General features: G+C 44.6%; 1 protein-coding gene across 1 annotated transcript; it reads right to left on the reverse strand.

Annotated features, from left to right (window-relative positions):
- Positions 1-2,020: 2,020 nt before the first annotated feature.
- On the reverse strand, positions 2,021-6,587 carry LOC123110819 (conserved oligomeric Golgi complex subunit 8). The gene is made up of 12 exons (XM_044531436.1): positions 6,349-6,587; positions 6,081-6,233; positions 5,051-5,199; positions 4,786-4,863; positions 4,619-4,712; positions 4,310-4,384; positions 3,785-4,081; positions 3,622-3,689; positions 3,490-3,544; positions 3,147-3,285; positions 2,848-3,032; positions 2,021-2,668 (listed from the first exon to the last, which is right to left on the reverse strand). The coding sequence occupies exons 1-12, from the start codon at positions 6,499-6,501 to the stop codon at positions 2,285-2,287; spliced, it is 1,830 nt and encodes a 609-aa protein (XP_044387371.1). The 5' UTR covers positions 6,502-6,587; the 3' UTR covers positions 2,021-2,284.
- Between the last annotated feature and the right edge of the window lie 8,471 nt (positions 6,588-15,058).

The raw sequence follows: 15,058 nt of genomic DNA on the forward strand, positions 1-15,058 counted from the left end.
GTACGTCCCCGACAGCCCGCTCTGGGACCCTTACTTCCGCCGCCGTCACGCCCAGCAGCTCGAGGCCACCAACGGCGTCGTGCCCTCCGGCAAGCTCAACGCCGCCGGCCGGCGTCGGTGGTGGGGCGTGCCCGGGCGCACGTTGGAGGCCGTCCTCGAGTACATCGAGGGCGGCAACACGCTGCGCCTCGAGTACCCCGCTCCCCCTTCCTTCTCACGCCGCCGGGGAAGCTCCTGGACCCCGAGGCGCATGGAGACCGGGGGGTCCTCCTCCTCGTCCGGCGGCTCGCCCTGCCTCCGCCCCGTCAAGCCGGAGCCCCAGGGCACGTCGGTCAGCGCGTGCACCCGTAGCTCCGGCGTCCGCATCGGCGCCAACGCCTCTCCACCCACCGGCCGCTTCGTCCTCGTCGAGCCCAAGCCGGAGCCCGGCCTCCCCGCGGAGTACGAGGAGATAGCCCGGCGCGGCTTCTCCGACGAGGACGCCATGCGGTGGGCGCGGGACGACTACCTCCGCGAGGAGACGGTCCGGCAGCGCCAGGCCCTGGAGGAGATCGCCGCCCGCAAGCGTGGGCGTGAGGACGAGCACGGCGTCGTGGTCCTCGACAGCGACGACGACGACGACGCCGCCCCCGGACCATCCAACCCACCGCGCCAACCGGGGGAGGGATGCAGCAGGGACGGCGGAGGCGGAGGCGGGGCCGGCGACGACGATGACGACGACGGCGGTGACTACACGCGGTTCTACAGCCTCCTTGGCATGTAGAACCGCGTGGGCGGGCGGCGAGGCGGGCGACGAGGGAGACGGCAGGGGTAGCCCACGGTAGTTTTTTTCTTTTTTGTAAAATATGTTTAAGTTTGAACGAACTCGCCGATTTTTGCGTTAAATTTAAGTCGTTTTTGCGCCGTATTTGACTTTTTTGACTAACCGTGGGCGCCGCGACTGGGGGCATCACGATGCCCCCAGTGCGCGGTTTAGCGCCGGTGCGCTCCCAGGGGCGATTTTTTGCCCCTCCTGAGGGGCCAACGGCTGAAGATGCCCTTAACGATGCAAAATCCGCACGAAATTCCTGGACAAAAAGCAGGAGGGTCGAACAGTGGAATTCAGGTGGTGGAAAGCATTGTTATGTTAGGCAAGTCCTGTAGTCGCCTACTGCACCTTTTTTAATGATTTGTTTGATGCCAACTTGTCAAGGAAGATAAAGAGATGAGGTGCACATGGCATGGGCCGCACGCACGCCAGCAGAGGAAGATGGCGAGAGATGCGTCTTTCTAGCACGCCCCTTCCTATTCTTCCGCCACCGGCTGCTCTACTTTATTCATTCAATTCAAAGTTTCAAACCGACAGACTTCCATTCGCTTGCACTCTTCTCTTGCACTGCCATCTCATTCTTTTTGTTTGTTTGTTTGTGTGTATGCATCTGGTTGTTGAATTATACTACTCCTATTTGTATTAAATTCATTCCTTCAGATGCGGAACTCCGTTGTTCCAAACAGGTCGCTAGGAAAGTAGGCTAAGGGTAGATGTTCCTCTTCCACGAAAGAGGAGTCGCTTGCTCAGAGTTTTGGGAGGGTGATGACACCTGTTAAGTGATGACGACGACGCAATGGTGTATATTGACGAAGCTCTTTTTGTTGAGGTGTGTGGGGGGTTCTCGTGTGCCACTCAACAGTTTGTGACAGTTTTAGTCCGGTTTCCCGTTAATTAGCCAGACAACTTTTTTCTGCTTAATGAATGGATGCCTCCGTTCAAAAGAAAAAGTAGGCCAGTTTTTCATTGATTAACCAGGCAACTCTTTTGAATGGATGCCTTGAGAACTGAGTGTAGCACAGTTGGCAAGGCGCGGGAGTTCATAGCCAGCCCACCAGGGTCAAGTCTCTGCTCGAGCGTTTGATGCTCACGGAGTTTTCTTCTATAAAAAAATGCCAACAGTTTTTTTTTATGAATGGATGCCTCCATTAAGAAAAAAAAAAGATAGGCTAAGGGTGGCTTCCAGTCCGACCTTCATTACCAGATGTGCCGTCAACAACAACATAGAGCACTCGCTTCATATTATCAACTTATTGTCAGTCCGAAACAATTTCCGGTCTATAACATCTACGTATGGGCTAGACATGAACAGCTAAATTTCCAATTGTGTATTGTACAGATTAACATCCAACGCTCTCTTGTGTACACTGTAAGACCACGACCAAAAATAATGAACCAAACTGTCGATGAACATAGCCTTGCAGCAATGGCTCAACATAACAAGAACTTCGACAGATTCCATCAACACGGTTCAGGCTATGCGTTTGCGGGTGCTTCGGTCTGCGTGTCGGCACCAGCTGGTGCAGCAGTGGTTCCCGCGTCGCTGGTCACCTCTGGCTCGGGGCCATTGGTTACAAGTCCGTTCTCAGAGGCCGCAGTCCCAGCACTCTCGATCGACTGCCTTCTTTCAATGCCTCCTGACTGCCTTCTCTCGATGCCTCCTGACTGCTTTCTTTCGATGCCTCCAGACTGCCTTCTTTCGATACCTCCTGACGGTTTTCGATCAATGCTGCTGATCCCCGAACCGGATCTTATAGGTAGTTGGCTGACAGCATCCAATAAGCTGGGGCACTCTGTGATCAGCGCTCCTCCGTTGGGGTAGCATCGTCCAAAACATGCAGCACAATAAGGATATGCGACCTGAGATGAGATAGCGAATTTACATATGAGACTTCTCTGAGCCAAAAGAGAAATATCACAGAACTGGAATTTAGATCTGGTGGGTGTTGGGCCTTCAGCATATCCTTTTTCTTTACTTCTCCAGAGGTACACTTTTCCCCCCCTGCTTCCATATGTGGTGCTTATGAAGCTTAAGTTACCTCAATAAATGCTTGGCAAAGTGAGAGGAAAAGGGAAGACTCATTTCCACGCAGCATCCGCATGGCATTGTATCTCACTAGAGAGTCAGAAACTGCTTGTAATCCTTTCACCACCTCCTGAGCAAGGACATGCTTCAAGCTCAATGGAGCACATGGTTTTAGCTCATTCATTGCTGCCGAAACACCTGCATCCAAGAGTTCGAAATAGACATGTCAACTTGTATACTCACTAACACCATTAGAGCCAACACGTGAAGAATAGAAGTCAATTTCTGATAAATGTTACCAGTAAAACATACCATTAACAAACACTGCGAGAGGTGGATGCTCCATCAAAACAGAAGGTGGTGTCACATCATCAGAAGTATCATCCACAGCTCCATTTGTGACAAAGCCAATAGATGGCATCGGCACCCAACGATGTGAATCCAAGACAACCTAGCACGATTAGAAAATTTTATAGTGGTGTTAATTTATGGTGCTACATTAATAATTGTAGGAGAAAGAGTGTAGAGAATTACAGAGTATAATTTGAAAGAACGAAGAAAGTATCAACAACCTTATAATACGAATTCATCTTAGTATGTTTATCTAGAGAAGAACAGAATAGCATGTCCAAACACGTAGTACATAAATGCTTACCTGAAAATTCTCAACCGCTGTACTCATATTCTTCGAGAATAAATTTAAAACCGCACTGCAAAGAGATAATGTCAGGAAATACAACCCCTTTCCAGCATAGACAATAAATTTTAATAATCAAATACCAATTACTTTTCAAAAATTGGTGGAAGCAGGCAACGGAAATCCAGTCCAACCAGGCCAAGACCCATCGCACAATACTGCAAGATGATCAAGTGATAAAACATTACAACAGATTCAAGCCTTGGGTGCAACTGTTACTCAGCTAGAAATTTAAACAAAAGCAAATGCTTACCATGCAGTTTTCAAGCATGTTTGACAGGGACCCACCTTCCGTTATATTTGGCAACATAACTTGAAGAGTGGTGAGGTGATTACTAACTTGGTGCATTGCCCAGCTGAAAAGCAGCCCACCGTCACTGTTCTCTTCACTTCCGGATTTATCATTATTGAATATCGCTCGGTATTGATTGACAACATCAAATAGATGTGTCCTGTGGCAAGACACCATGCCTTTCAGATAATCATATACATTCCTTTGGTCCAGATCATCAAGAATCCCAGAAAGCCAAGCTTCCCTGCATCTCAGGAACTAGAACTTATATCAGAGTTAGGAGGCGAAGACAAACAAATTGTATTCTAACCGCTGTTATGACCTATAAAAAGAAGCAGTGTATGTAACTAAAATGTCTGCATTATTAATAGAAAATGAGATTCTACCATACAACTACGCATACTTGGTAACTTGAGACATGATAACCAGAAACAAATACTCATAAACAGAATGGTACTATCAAATAACTTGGAAGATTCAGAATACCTGTAGGCGTAATTCTGATTCACTGAACACTCCAATCCGGCGCAAATGTGCGACAATACGGAGGCATTCGGGTAACTGTAGGCGATAAAATGGACCAGGCTTAGATACAAGTGTGTAGAAGAGATTAGACAGATCAAGCAATCATGGGCCAGCAATGATACTATTGAATACAAGGAAATACATTTACCACTAGATGAAAATATAATATACTTATAGCACTCAACTGCACAGTGGACAGCACAGAACAATCTGGGCCAAAGTAAAATATGAAAATGGTGCTTGACATAAATAGTCAACCAGCATCATCACCTGAATATTTGATCGAAGCTTTTGGAGAAGCTGAGAAATTAGTGATTGTATCGTCTTCTTGACTTCAGCAGCTAATCCTTGGATGACAGGTAAACTTCAATTGAAATAGCAAACAGTTAATGATTTTAATGACGGACCACAACAAAGTATTATGTTACTCGACTTACTCAGGGTGCAACTTCGAAATTTTACTCACAAAAGCTTCTAGATCGAGTGCCTCATCATAGTTCCCATTCCGTATGCATCTGTAGGCAGCAGCTTGTTGTTAGGGATTCATCATCGATACAACATTTGAAGCTATGCAGTACAGGACAAGAATATGTGTCTATAATCCATACAAATTAAACAAAAACCAATGGCATATCAACAACATCAGTCAACTCAAATATGAAGCAAATATCGAAAGAAACACTAACAATGCATGTCACATACGTGTCCATAAGTTGCGGGATTTCAAGCAGGTCAAGCAAGGTACTGTGGTTGGCTAGTAATGTCTGATTGAGCTTCCTCTCTTCCAAAATTTGATGTGCTGACTCAACAAACTCGGTGCAACCAGATGTTAAATTGGGTATCTCCTCTACCTACAATGAGTAAAAAAGATATTGTCAAGCATTTCATATTTTCATTTCCTACTTCCAAAATGGCCTGAATCATACATAAGTCGTTCTTGGATGAAGTAAAAGATGCATAAGGACATGTGGTCAATTTTAACTCCCATCGTTGGTAGTAGGAAATGAACAGCACTTGCATAATTTCCATTTTGCAGTATTTAGTGTCAGACACTGATTCAACGGATAGTGGTGGTGGTTTTTCAGAGCAAGGTGATGCATAACATCAACAAATATGTGCGTGGACTAAATCATTTTCCCCTCAATTGCATATAACTATGGTCATGTTAATACAGTTAAAATCAATCACGTGAGAAGCATATAAATAGCAAACAGTTTAGAGAAGAGTACTAGAATGTATGGTTCATAAGAGGCAGTCGAATTTCTCGACCACACAAGAAAGCCAGACAACATTTGAGGGCAAACAAATAGTTGAAGGTAATTGTTTGATGTTTAAAATTGGAGTTACTTGTAAGCAAGCAGGCAAGATAAATTCCCACGCAGTTATAAATAGGCAATAAACTGATGGAAACAAGAAGAAAAATGTGATTCTCACAGCAACTCACAAGTGACCGCACAATCACATTCGCAGGTGAACACACAGCAAAAACTACACCTCATATTTCCTGTTGCAATATCAAAATGGGATCTATTAGCTACATGCCTTGGATCATCCTCCTCAAATTGCAGCATCCATCGGATCACTCAACCTAACTTTGTTCGATTTTCGCAGAACAGAGTTAGTTAAGATGAGATCTACTTACTGATCCATATAAAAGCAACAGATGTTTTTCACGCTAAGGGGCATACAAAAATGGTACATGCTGCCACGAACTGAGATCAGCTGACATTACCAGTGCCTCGAGGTGCTTGTCGAACCCCTCGAGCTGTGCCCGCACGAAGGAGAGCGCCTCGGAGGCGGCTATAAAGGCGGCGTAGTTCTCCACCGCCACTTCCTGCATCTGCCGCCGCACCCGCTCTCCGTCCACCCGCAGCAGCTCCGGCTCCTGCGCGCCACGGACATTACCACCAATACATCACGAGATCACTATCGCCACCGATTATAGTAACGACTACGGAATTTACGGGGCGCCGCAAGCGGGAGTGATCTCGGGGGCGTACCTTGTGGAGGCGCTCGATGGAGAAGGAAAGGAGCTCGGAGACGTAGGGCTGGTAGGCAGCTCCGGAGAGCGGAAGCACTGAAGCGCCTTCCATGTCGGCGCCGGCGGCGGGAAGTTCCGACGAGTGGCGGTGGCCCGCGTCGAGGAGGTCCATGGCGAGCGAGATCTGGAGGGAGATGGAGAGGGAGAGAGTGGAGAAGGGAGGTTGGGGATTCAGCGGTTGAGACCCTCGGGGTTTTGTTCAGTTGTTCAGTTTAGTCCTTCAAAACTTTAGAATTTTAAAATAGTGGCATAGTAGGAAAAAGTGTTTTTAAATGTTTTCCTAAACTGTATAATCTCAAATGTTCAGTACCAAGTTTAGGTGGCGAAACTTGATGGACTGATTCCATCACAAGGAAGCTAACCATCTGAGCTATGCTTAGTAGTTATTTTTAAATGTTGAGTTTACCCATTTCATTTAAAGAATTAAATAACGAACAGTAAAATTTAATGTTTTATCTAAATGACTCGCAGTCGTTCGACTGCAGGTGCATGGACGTGATTTCATCAGCAATTCACTTGCAAAAAAAAAATTCAACAACATTTGAGACATGGGGTGGACATTATATTCCTCATGCACCCGCACCCTTTCGCCCATATGATAATTGGGCAAAGTGATATTGGGTCCACTTTACAGCGCCATTATCCATTCAGTAATTGTCATCCTTGGCAGGAATGCACCCCTCTCATTTCTGCAGTGTTACATGATACGTCTCAAATGTATCTATTTTTCCAAACACTTTTGCTCTTGTTTTGGACTCTAATTTGCATATTTGAATGGAACTAATTCGAATCAACGATGTTTTCAGCAGAACTATCATGATGTTATTTTTGTGCAGAAATAAAAGCTCTCGGTATGTGCTATCAAACATCACTTCATAATTGGGTGATCATAAAGATGCTCTACAGGTATCTCTGAAGGTGTCTGTTGGGTTGCATGGATCGAGACTGTGATTTGTCGCTCCGTGTGATAGAGAGACGTCTCTGGGCCCTCTCAGTAATACAACATCGTAAGAAGCTTCATGTGACTAATGAGTTTAGTCACGGGCTCTTGTATTACGGAACGCGTAAAGAGACTTGCCAGTAACGAGATTGAACTAGGTATGGAGATACCGACGATCGAATCTCGGGCAAGTAACATATCGCCGAACAAAGGGAATTACATACGGGTTTGACTAAATCCTTGACATCGTGGTTCAACCGATAAAGATCTTCGTTGAATATGTAGGAATCAATATGGACATCCAGGTCCTGCTATTGGTTATTGACCGGAGAGGAGTATCAGTCATATCTGCATGTTCCAAACCCTTAGGGTCGCACGCTTAACATTCGGTAGCGCTAGAGTAGTATTGAGATATTAATAATGGAAAGTGTGAAGGTTGTTCGGAGTCTTGGATGGGATCCAAGACATCACGAGGAGCTCCGGAATGGTCCGGAGGTAAAGATTTATATATGGAAAGTTGTTGTCGGGGTTCCGGAGAATGTTCGGGTTTTTTTGGTATTATACCGAGAAGGTTCTAGAAGGTTCCAAAGTGGGGCCCACCTGCATGGGGGACCCACATGAACGTGGGTAGTGGGAAAATTCCCCACACCCCTGGTCTAGGCGCACCAAGATCCTCCCTTAAAAGAAATAGTATCATATCCCGAAGAGATAAGATTAGGATCCCTAAAAAGAGGGGACAACGGTCGGTAGGGAAGGAAAGAAGGGATTTCCTTCCTCCCCTTTGGCCAACGACCCTAGGGCCTTGGTGGGCAAGCAACCAGCCCCCTCCACGCCTATATAAAGGTGGGGAGGCATTTGGGGCAGCCACTCTTCGATCCTTGCTCGTTACCTCTCCCAACTCCCCCACGTTTCACGGGTACACGCTTGGCGAAGCCCTATCGAAATTCCGCTGCCACCACCACCCCCACACCATCGTGTTGGTTCCGATCTCATCTACCTCCTCTCCCTCACTTGCTGCATCAAGAAGAAGAGGATGCCATCAAGCTGAAAGTGTGCTAATCTTGGAGGTGTCGTCCATTCGGCACTAGATCGGACTAGATCGCGGTTGGATCGTGAAGAGTACGACTACATCAACCGCGTTACGAAGCTAACGCTTTTCGGTCTACAAGGGTATGTAGACACACTCCCCTCTCGTTGCTATACATCTCCTAGATTAGATCTTGGGTGTTCGTAGATTTTTTTTTATTTTCATGTTTTGTTCCCCATCAATGACATCATGAGCTAGGTCTATACGTAGATGTATATGCACGAGTAGAACACAAAGATATTGTGGGCGTTGATGTTCAAATTGCTTACTTCCCTTGTCTTATTTGGATTCGGCGGTATTGTGGGATGAAGCGGCTCGGACCAACCTTACTTGTCCATGCACAAGAGACCGGTTCCACTGACTGTCATGCAACTTGTATTGCATAAAAGTGGCTTTGCGGGTGTCTGTCTCTCCTACTTTAGTTGAATCTGATTTGACAAAGGCGGTCCTTATAGAAGATTAAAAGGCAACTTGTATATCACTGTTATGGTTTTGCATAGATAAGAACAGTTCTTATAGTTTGCCCTAGCAGCCGCGTAAAAATTGCAACAACAAAGTAGAGGACGTCTAACTTTTTTTTGCAGGGCATGTTGTGATGTGGTATGGCCAAAATGTGATGTGATATATGTTGATGTATGAGATGATCATGTTTTGTAATAGGTTCACGACTTGCATATCGATGAGTACGGCAACCTGCGCAGGAGCCATAGGATTGTCCTTAATTTAGTGTATGACATGCGTGTCAATCAATAAACGCCATGTAATTGCTTTACTTTATCGCTATACGTTAGTAATAGGTGTAGAAGCAATAGTTGGCGAGACAACTAAGTGACAACACCATGATGGAGATCATGGTGTCATACCGGTGCTTTGGAGATGAAGATCAAAAACACAAGATGATAATGGCCATATCATGTCACATATTTTGATTGCATGTGATGTTTACCCTTTTATGCATCTTATTTTTCTTAGGACGACGGTAGCATTATAAGATGATCCCTTCATTTAATTTCAAGATAAAATGTGTTCTCCCTTAGTATGCACCGTTGCGAAAGTTTGTCGTTCCAAAGCACCTCTTGATGATCGGTGTGATAGACTCTACGTTCACATACAACAGGTGTAAGCCAGTTTTGAACATGCGAAATACTTGAGTTAAACTTGATGAGCCTAGCATATGGCCTTGGGACATGTAGGAACAAAAGGTTGAACATGAGTCATATAGTAGATATGATCAGCATGGAGATGTTCACCATTGATGACGACCCCATGTCACGTGATGATCGGACATGGGTAGTTGATTTGGATCATGTAACACTTACACAACTTGAGGGATGTTGATTTAAGTGGGAGTTCACTAGTGATTTGATTAGTTGGACCCATTATGATGAACATAGTCTAAGTTGTCTTTGCAAAATTACGTTGTAGATCAATGGCTCATGTTGTAGCTCCCCTAAATTTTAATGCGTTCCCAGAGAAAGCTAAGTTGAAACATGATGGAAGCAACTATGCGGACCGGGTCCGTAATTTGAGGATTATCCTCACTACTGCATAGAAATTGTATGTCCTTCATGCACCGCTTGGTGACGCACCCCCTCAAGATTCGCCTGTAGATGTTATGAACGTCCGGTAGGCACATTTTGATGACTACTCGATAGTTCAGTGCGCCATGCTTTACGGCTTAGAATCGGGGCTCCAAGAACGTTTTGAGCACCACAAAGCATATGAGATGTTCGAGGAGCTGAAATTGGTATTTCAGGCTCATACCCGGGTTGAGAGGTATGACACCTCTGACAAGTTCTTTAGCTACAAGATGGAGGAGAACAGCTCCACTAGTGAGCATGTACTCAGAATGTCTGGGTACTACAATCGTTTGAATCAGTTGGGAGTTAATCTTCCGAATGAAGTAGCGATTAACAAAGTTCTTCAGTCACTGCCACCAAGCTATAAAGGCTTTGTGATGAACTATGACATGCAAGGGATGGGAAAGACAATCCCCGAGCTATTCGCCACTACTAGGGAAAACCCTAGTAGTAGCGTACGACCTCTTGAGCTTGCGTTGGTTTTCCCTTGAAGAGGAAAGGGTGATGCAGCAAAGTAGCGTAAGTATTTCCCTCAGTTTTGAGAACCAAGGTATCAATCCAGTAGGAGACGATGCACAAGTCACCGAATACCTGCACAAACAATCAAGGACTTGCAACCAACGTGATAAAGGGGTTGGCAATCCCTTCACAGTCACTCGCAAAAGTGAGATATGATAGAGATAGATAAACGGTAAAGTAAATATTTTTGGTATTTTTGGTTATGGATTAGAAAGTAAAGATTGCAAAATAGTAGATCGGAAACTAGCAAGATGTAAACGAGATTCAATAAAGTGGAAAAGAGACCCGGGGGCCATAGGTTTCACTAGTGGCTTCTCTCGAGATAGCATATATTATGGTGGGTGAACAAATTACCGTCGAGCAATTGATAGAAAAGCGCATAATTATGATGACATCTAAGGCAATGATCATGAACATAGGCATCATGTCTATGTCAAGTAGATCGACTCCTGCCTGCATCTACTACTATTACTCCACACATCGACCGCTATCCAGCATGCATCTAGAGTATTAAGTTCATAAATAACGAAGTAACGCATTAAGCAAGATGATATGATGTAGAGGAATTAACTCAAGCAATATGATGAAAACCCCATCTTGTTATCCTCGATGGCAGCAATACAATATGTGCCTTGCTGCCCCTACTGTCACTGGGAAAGGACACCGCAAGATTGAACCCAAAGCTAAGCACTTCTCCCAATGCAAGAAATATCAATCTAGTAGGCCAAACTAAACCGATAATTCGAAGAGACTTGCAAAGATATCAAATCATGCATATAAGAATTCAGAGAAGAACCAAATAATATCCATAGATAATCTTGATCATAAATCCACAATTCATCGAACCTCGGCAAACACACCGCAAAAGAATATTACATCAAATAGATCTCCAAGAACATCGAGGAGAACTTTGTATTGAGAATCAAAGAAAGAGAAGAAGCCATCTAGCTAATAACTATGGACCCGAAGGTCTATGCTAAACTACTCACGCTTCATCGAAGAGGTAATGGTGTTGATGCAGAAGCCCTCCGTGATCGAATCCCCCTCCGACACGACACCGGAAAAGGCCCCAATATGGGATCTCACGGGGACAGAAGGTTGCGGCGGTGGAAAAGTGGTTTCGTGGCTCCCCCTGATGTTTTTAGGGTATAAGAGTATATATAGGCAAAGGAACTAGGTCAGGGGGCTACGAGGGGCCCACGAGGGTGGGGGCGCGCCTCCCCCTGGGCGCGCCCTCCTGCCTCGTGGCCGCCTTGTTGCCTCTCTAACTTCATCTCCAAGTCTTCTGGTTTGCTTTCGGTCCAAGAAAGATCATTGCGAAGGTTTCATTCCGTTTGGACTCTGTTTGGTATTCCTTTTCTGCAAAACTCTAAAACATGCAAAAAAAATAGAAACTGGCACTAGGCCCTCGGTTAACAGGTTAGTCCCAAAAATAATGTAAAAGAGCATATTAAAGCCCATTAAACATCCAAAAACAGATAATATAATAGCATGGAACAATCAAAAATTATAGATAAGTTGGAGACGTATCAAGCATCCCAAGCTTAATTCCTGCTCGTCCTCGAGTAGGTAAATGATAAAAACAGATTTTTTTGATGTGGAATGCTACCTAACATATTTATTCATGTAATTTTTCTTTATTATGGCATGAATATTCAGATCCGATAGATTCAATACAAAAGTTTAATATTGACATAAAAATAATAATACTTCAAGCATACTAACAAAGCAATCATGTCTTCTCAAAATAACATGGCCAAAGAAAGCTATCCCTACAAAATCATATAGTCTGGCTATGCTCTATCTTCATCACACAAAGTATTTTATCATGCACAATCCCGATGACAAGCCAAGCAATTGTTTCATACTTTTGATGTTCTCAAACTTTTTCAATCTTCACGCAATACATGAGCGTGAGCCATGGATATAGCACTATAGGTGGAATAGAAGGGTGGTTGTGGAGAATACAGAAAGGAGAAGATAGTCTCACATCAACTAGGCGTATCAACGGGCTATGGAGATGCCCATCAATAGATATCAATGTGAGTGAGTAGGGATTGCCATGCAACGGATGCACTAGAGCTATAAGTGTATGAAAGCTCAACAAAAGAAACTAAGTGGGTGTGCATCCAACTTGCTTACTCACGAAGACGTAGGGCATTTTGAGGAAGCCCATCATTGGAATATACAAGCCAAGTTCTATAATGAAAAATTCCCACTAGTATATGAAAGTGACAACATAGGAGACTCTCTATCATGAAGATCACGGTGCTACTTTGAAGCACAAGTGTGGAAAATGGATAGTAGCATTGCCCCTTCTCTCTTTTTCTCTCATTTTTTTATTTGGGCCTTATCTCTTTTTTTGGCCTCTTTTTTTAATTTCATTTTTCGTCCAAACTCTCATCCCGACTTGTGGGGAAATCATAGTCTCCATCATCCTTTCCTCACATGGGACAATGCTCTAATAATGAAGATCATCACACTTTTATTTACTTACAACTCAAGAATTACAAGTCAATACTTAGAACAAAATATGACTCTATGTGAATGCCTCCGGCGGTGTGCCGGGATGTGCAATGATTCAAGAGTGACATGTATGAAAAATTATAAACGGTGGCTTTTCCACAAATACGATGTCGTTTACAAGATCATGCAAAGCAATATGACAATGATGTAGCATGTCATAATAAACGGAATGGTGGAAAGTTGCATGGCAATATATCTCGGAATGGCTATGGAAATGCCATAATAGGTAGGTATGGTGGCTGTTTTGAGGAAGGTATATGGTGGGTGTATGGTACCGACGAAAGTTGCACGATACTAGAGAGGCTAGCAATGGTGGGAGGGTGAGAGTGCGTATAACCATCACTACAGAAAAAGACACATCCGTGACATTTTGGGCCGAACGAAAAAAAAATCTGTCATACTTATGACACTTCTATGACGATAATTGTGACAAAACCCGGTATCATCATAGATGTGGTGGGCTCCTACTTCTATGACAAAAAATCATGACAGAAAATGGACTTTTTGAAGGAAATATGCCCTAGAGGCAATAATAAAGTTATTATTTATTTCCTTATTTCATGATAAATGTTTATTATTCATGCTAGAATTGTATTGACCGGAAACATAATACATGTGTGAATACATAGACCAACATAACGTCACTAGTATGCCTCTACTTGACTAGCTCATTAATCAAAGATGGTTATGTTTCCTAACCATAGACATGTGTTGTCATTTGATTAACGGGATCACATCATTAGGAGAATGATGTGATTGACATGACCCATTCTGTTAGCCTAGCACTTGATCGTTTAGTATGTTGATATTGCTTTATTCATGACTTATACATGTTCCTGTAACTATGAGATTATGCAACTCCCGTTTACCGGAGGAACACTTTGGGTGCTACTAAACGTCACAACGTAACTGGGTGATTATAAAGGAGCACTACAGGTGTCTCCAAAGGTACATGTTGGGTTGGCGTATTTCAAGATTAGGTTTTGTCACTCTGATTGTCGGAGAGGTATCTCTGGGCCCTCTCGGTAATGCACATCACTATAAGCCTTGCAAGCAATGTAGCTAATGAGTTAGTTATGGAATGATGCATTACGTAACGAGTAAAGAGACTTGCCGATAACGATATTGAACTAGGTATTGGATACCGACGATCGAATCTCGGGCAAGTAACATACCGATGACAAAGGGAACAAAGTATGTTGTTATGCGGTTTGACCGATAAAGATCTTCGTAGAATATGTAGGAGCCAATATGGGCATCCAGGTTCCGCTATTGGTTATTGACCAAGAATAGTTCTAGGTCATGTCTACATAGTTCTCGAACCCGTAGGGTCCGCACGCTTAAGGTTTCGATGACAGTTATATTATGAGTTTATGAGTTTTGATATACCGAAGGAGTTCGGAGTCCCGGATGAGATCGGGGACATGACGAGGAGTCTCGAAATGGTCGAGACGTAAAGATCGATATATTGGACGACTATATTCAGAGCTCGGAAAGGTTCCGAGTGATTCGGGTATTTTTCGGAGTACCGGAGAGTTACGGGAATTCGTCGGGGAGTATATGGGCCTTATTGGGCCATACGGGAATAGAGGAGAGAGGCCAAAAGGAAGGAGGCCTGCGCCCCCCCTCTGGTCCGAATTGGACAAGGGGCGCAGCCCCCCTTTCCTTCTTCCTCTCCCCCTCTTTCCCCTTCTCCTACTCCAACAAGGGAGGTGGAATCCTATTAGGACTAGGGAGTCCTAGTAGGACTCTAGGGCCGGCCTCCTCCCCCCTTTCTCCTTTATATACGGGGGCAGGGGGCACCCCATGACACACAAGTTGATCTACGGATCGTTTCTTAGCCATGTGCGGTGCCCCCCTCCACCATATTCCACCTCGATCATATCGTCGCGGAGTTTAGGCGAAGCCTTGCGTCGGTAGAACATCATCATCGTCACCACACCGTCGTGCTGACGGAACTCATCCCCGACGCTTTGCTGGATCGGAGCCCGGGGATCGTCATCGAGCTGAACGTGTG

The sequence above is a fragment of the Triticum aestivum genome, chromosome 5B, assembly GCF_018294505.1.
Source record: "Triticum aestivum cultivar Chinese Spring chromosome 5B, IWGSC CS RefSeq v2.1, whole genome shotgun sequence".
NCBI classification, from domain to species: domain Eukaryota; kingdom Viridiplantae; phylum Streptophyta; class Magnoliopsida; order Poales; family Poaceae; genus Triticum; species Triticum aestivum.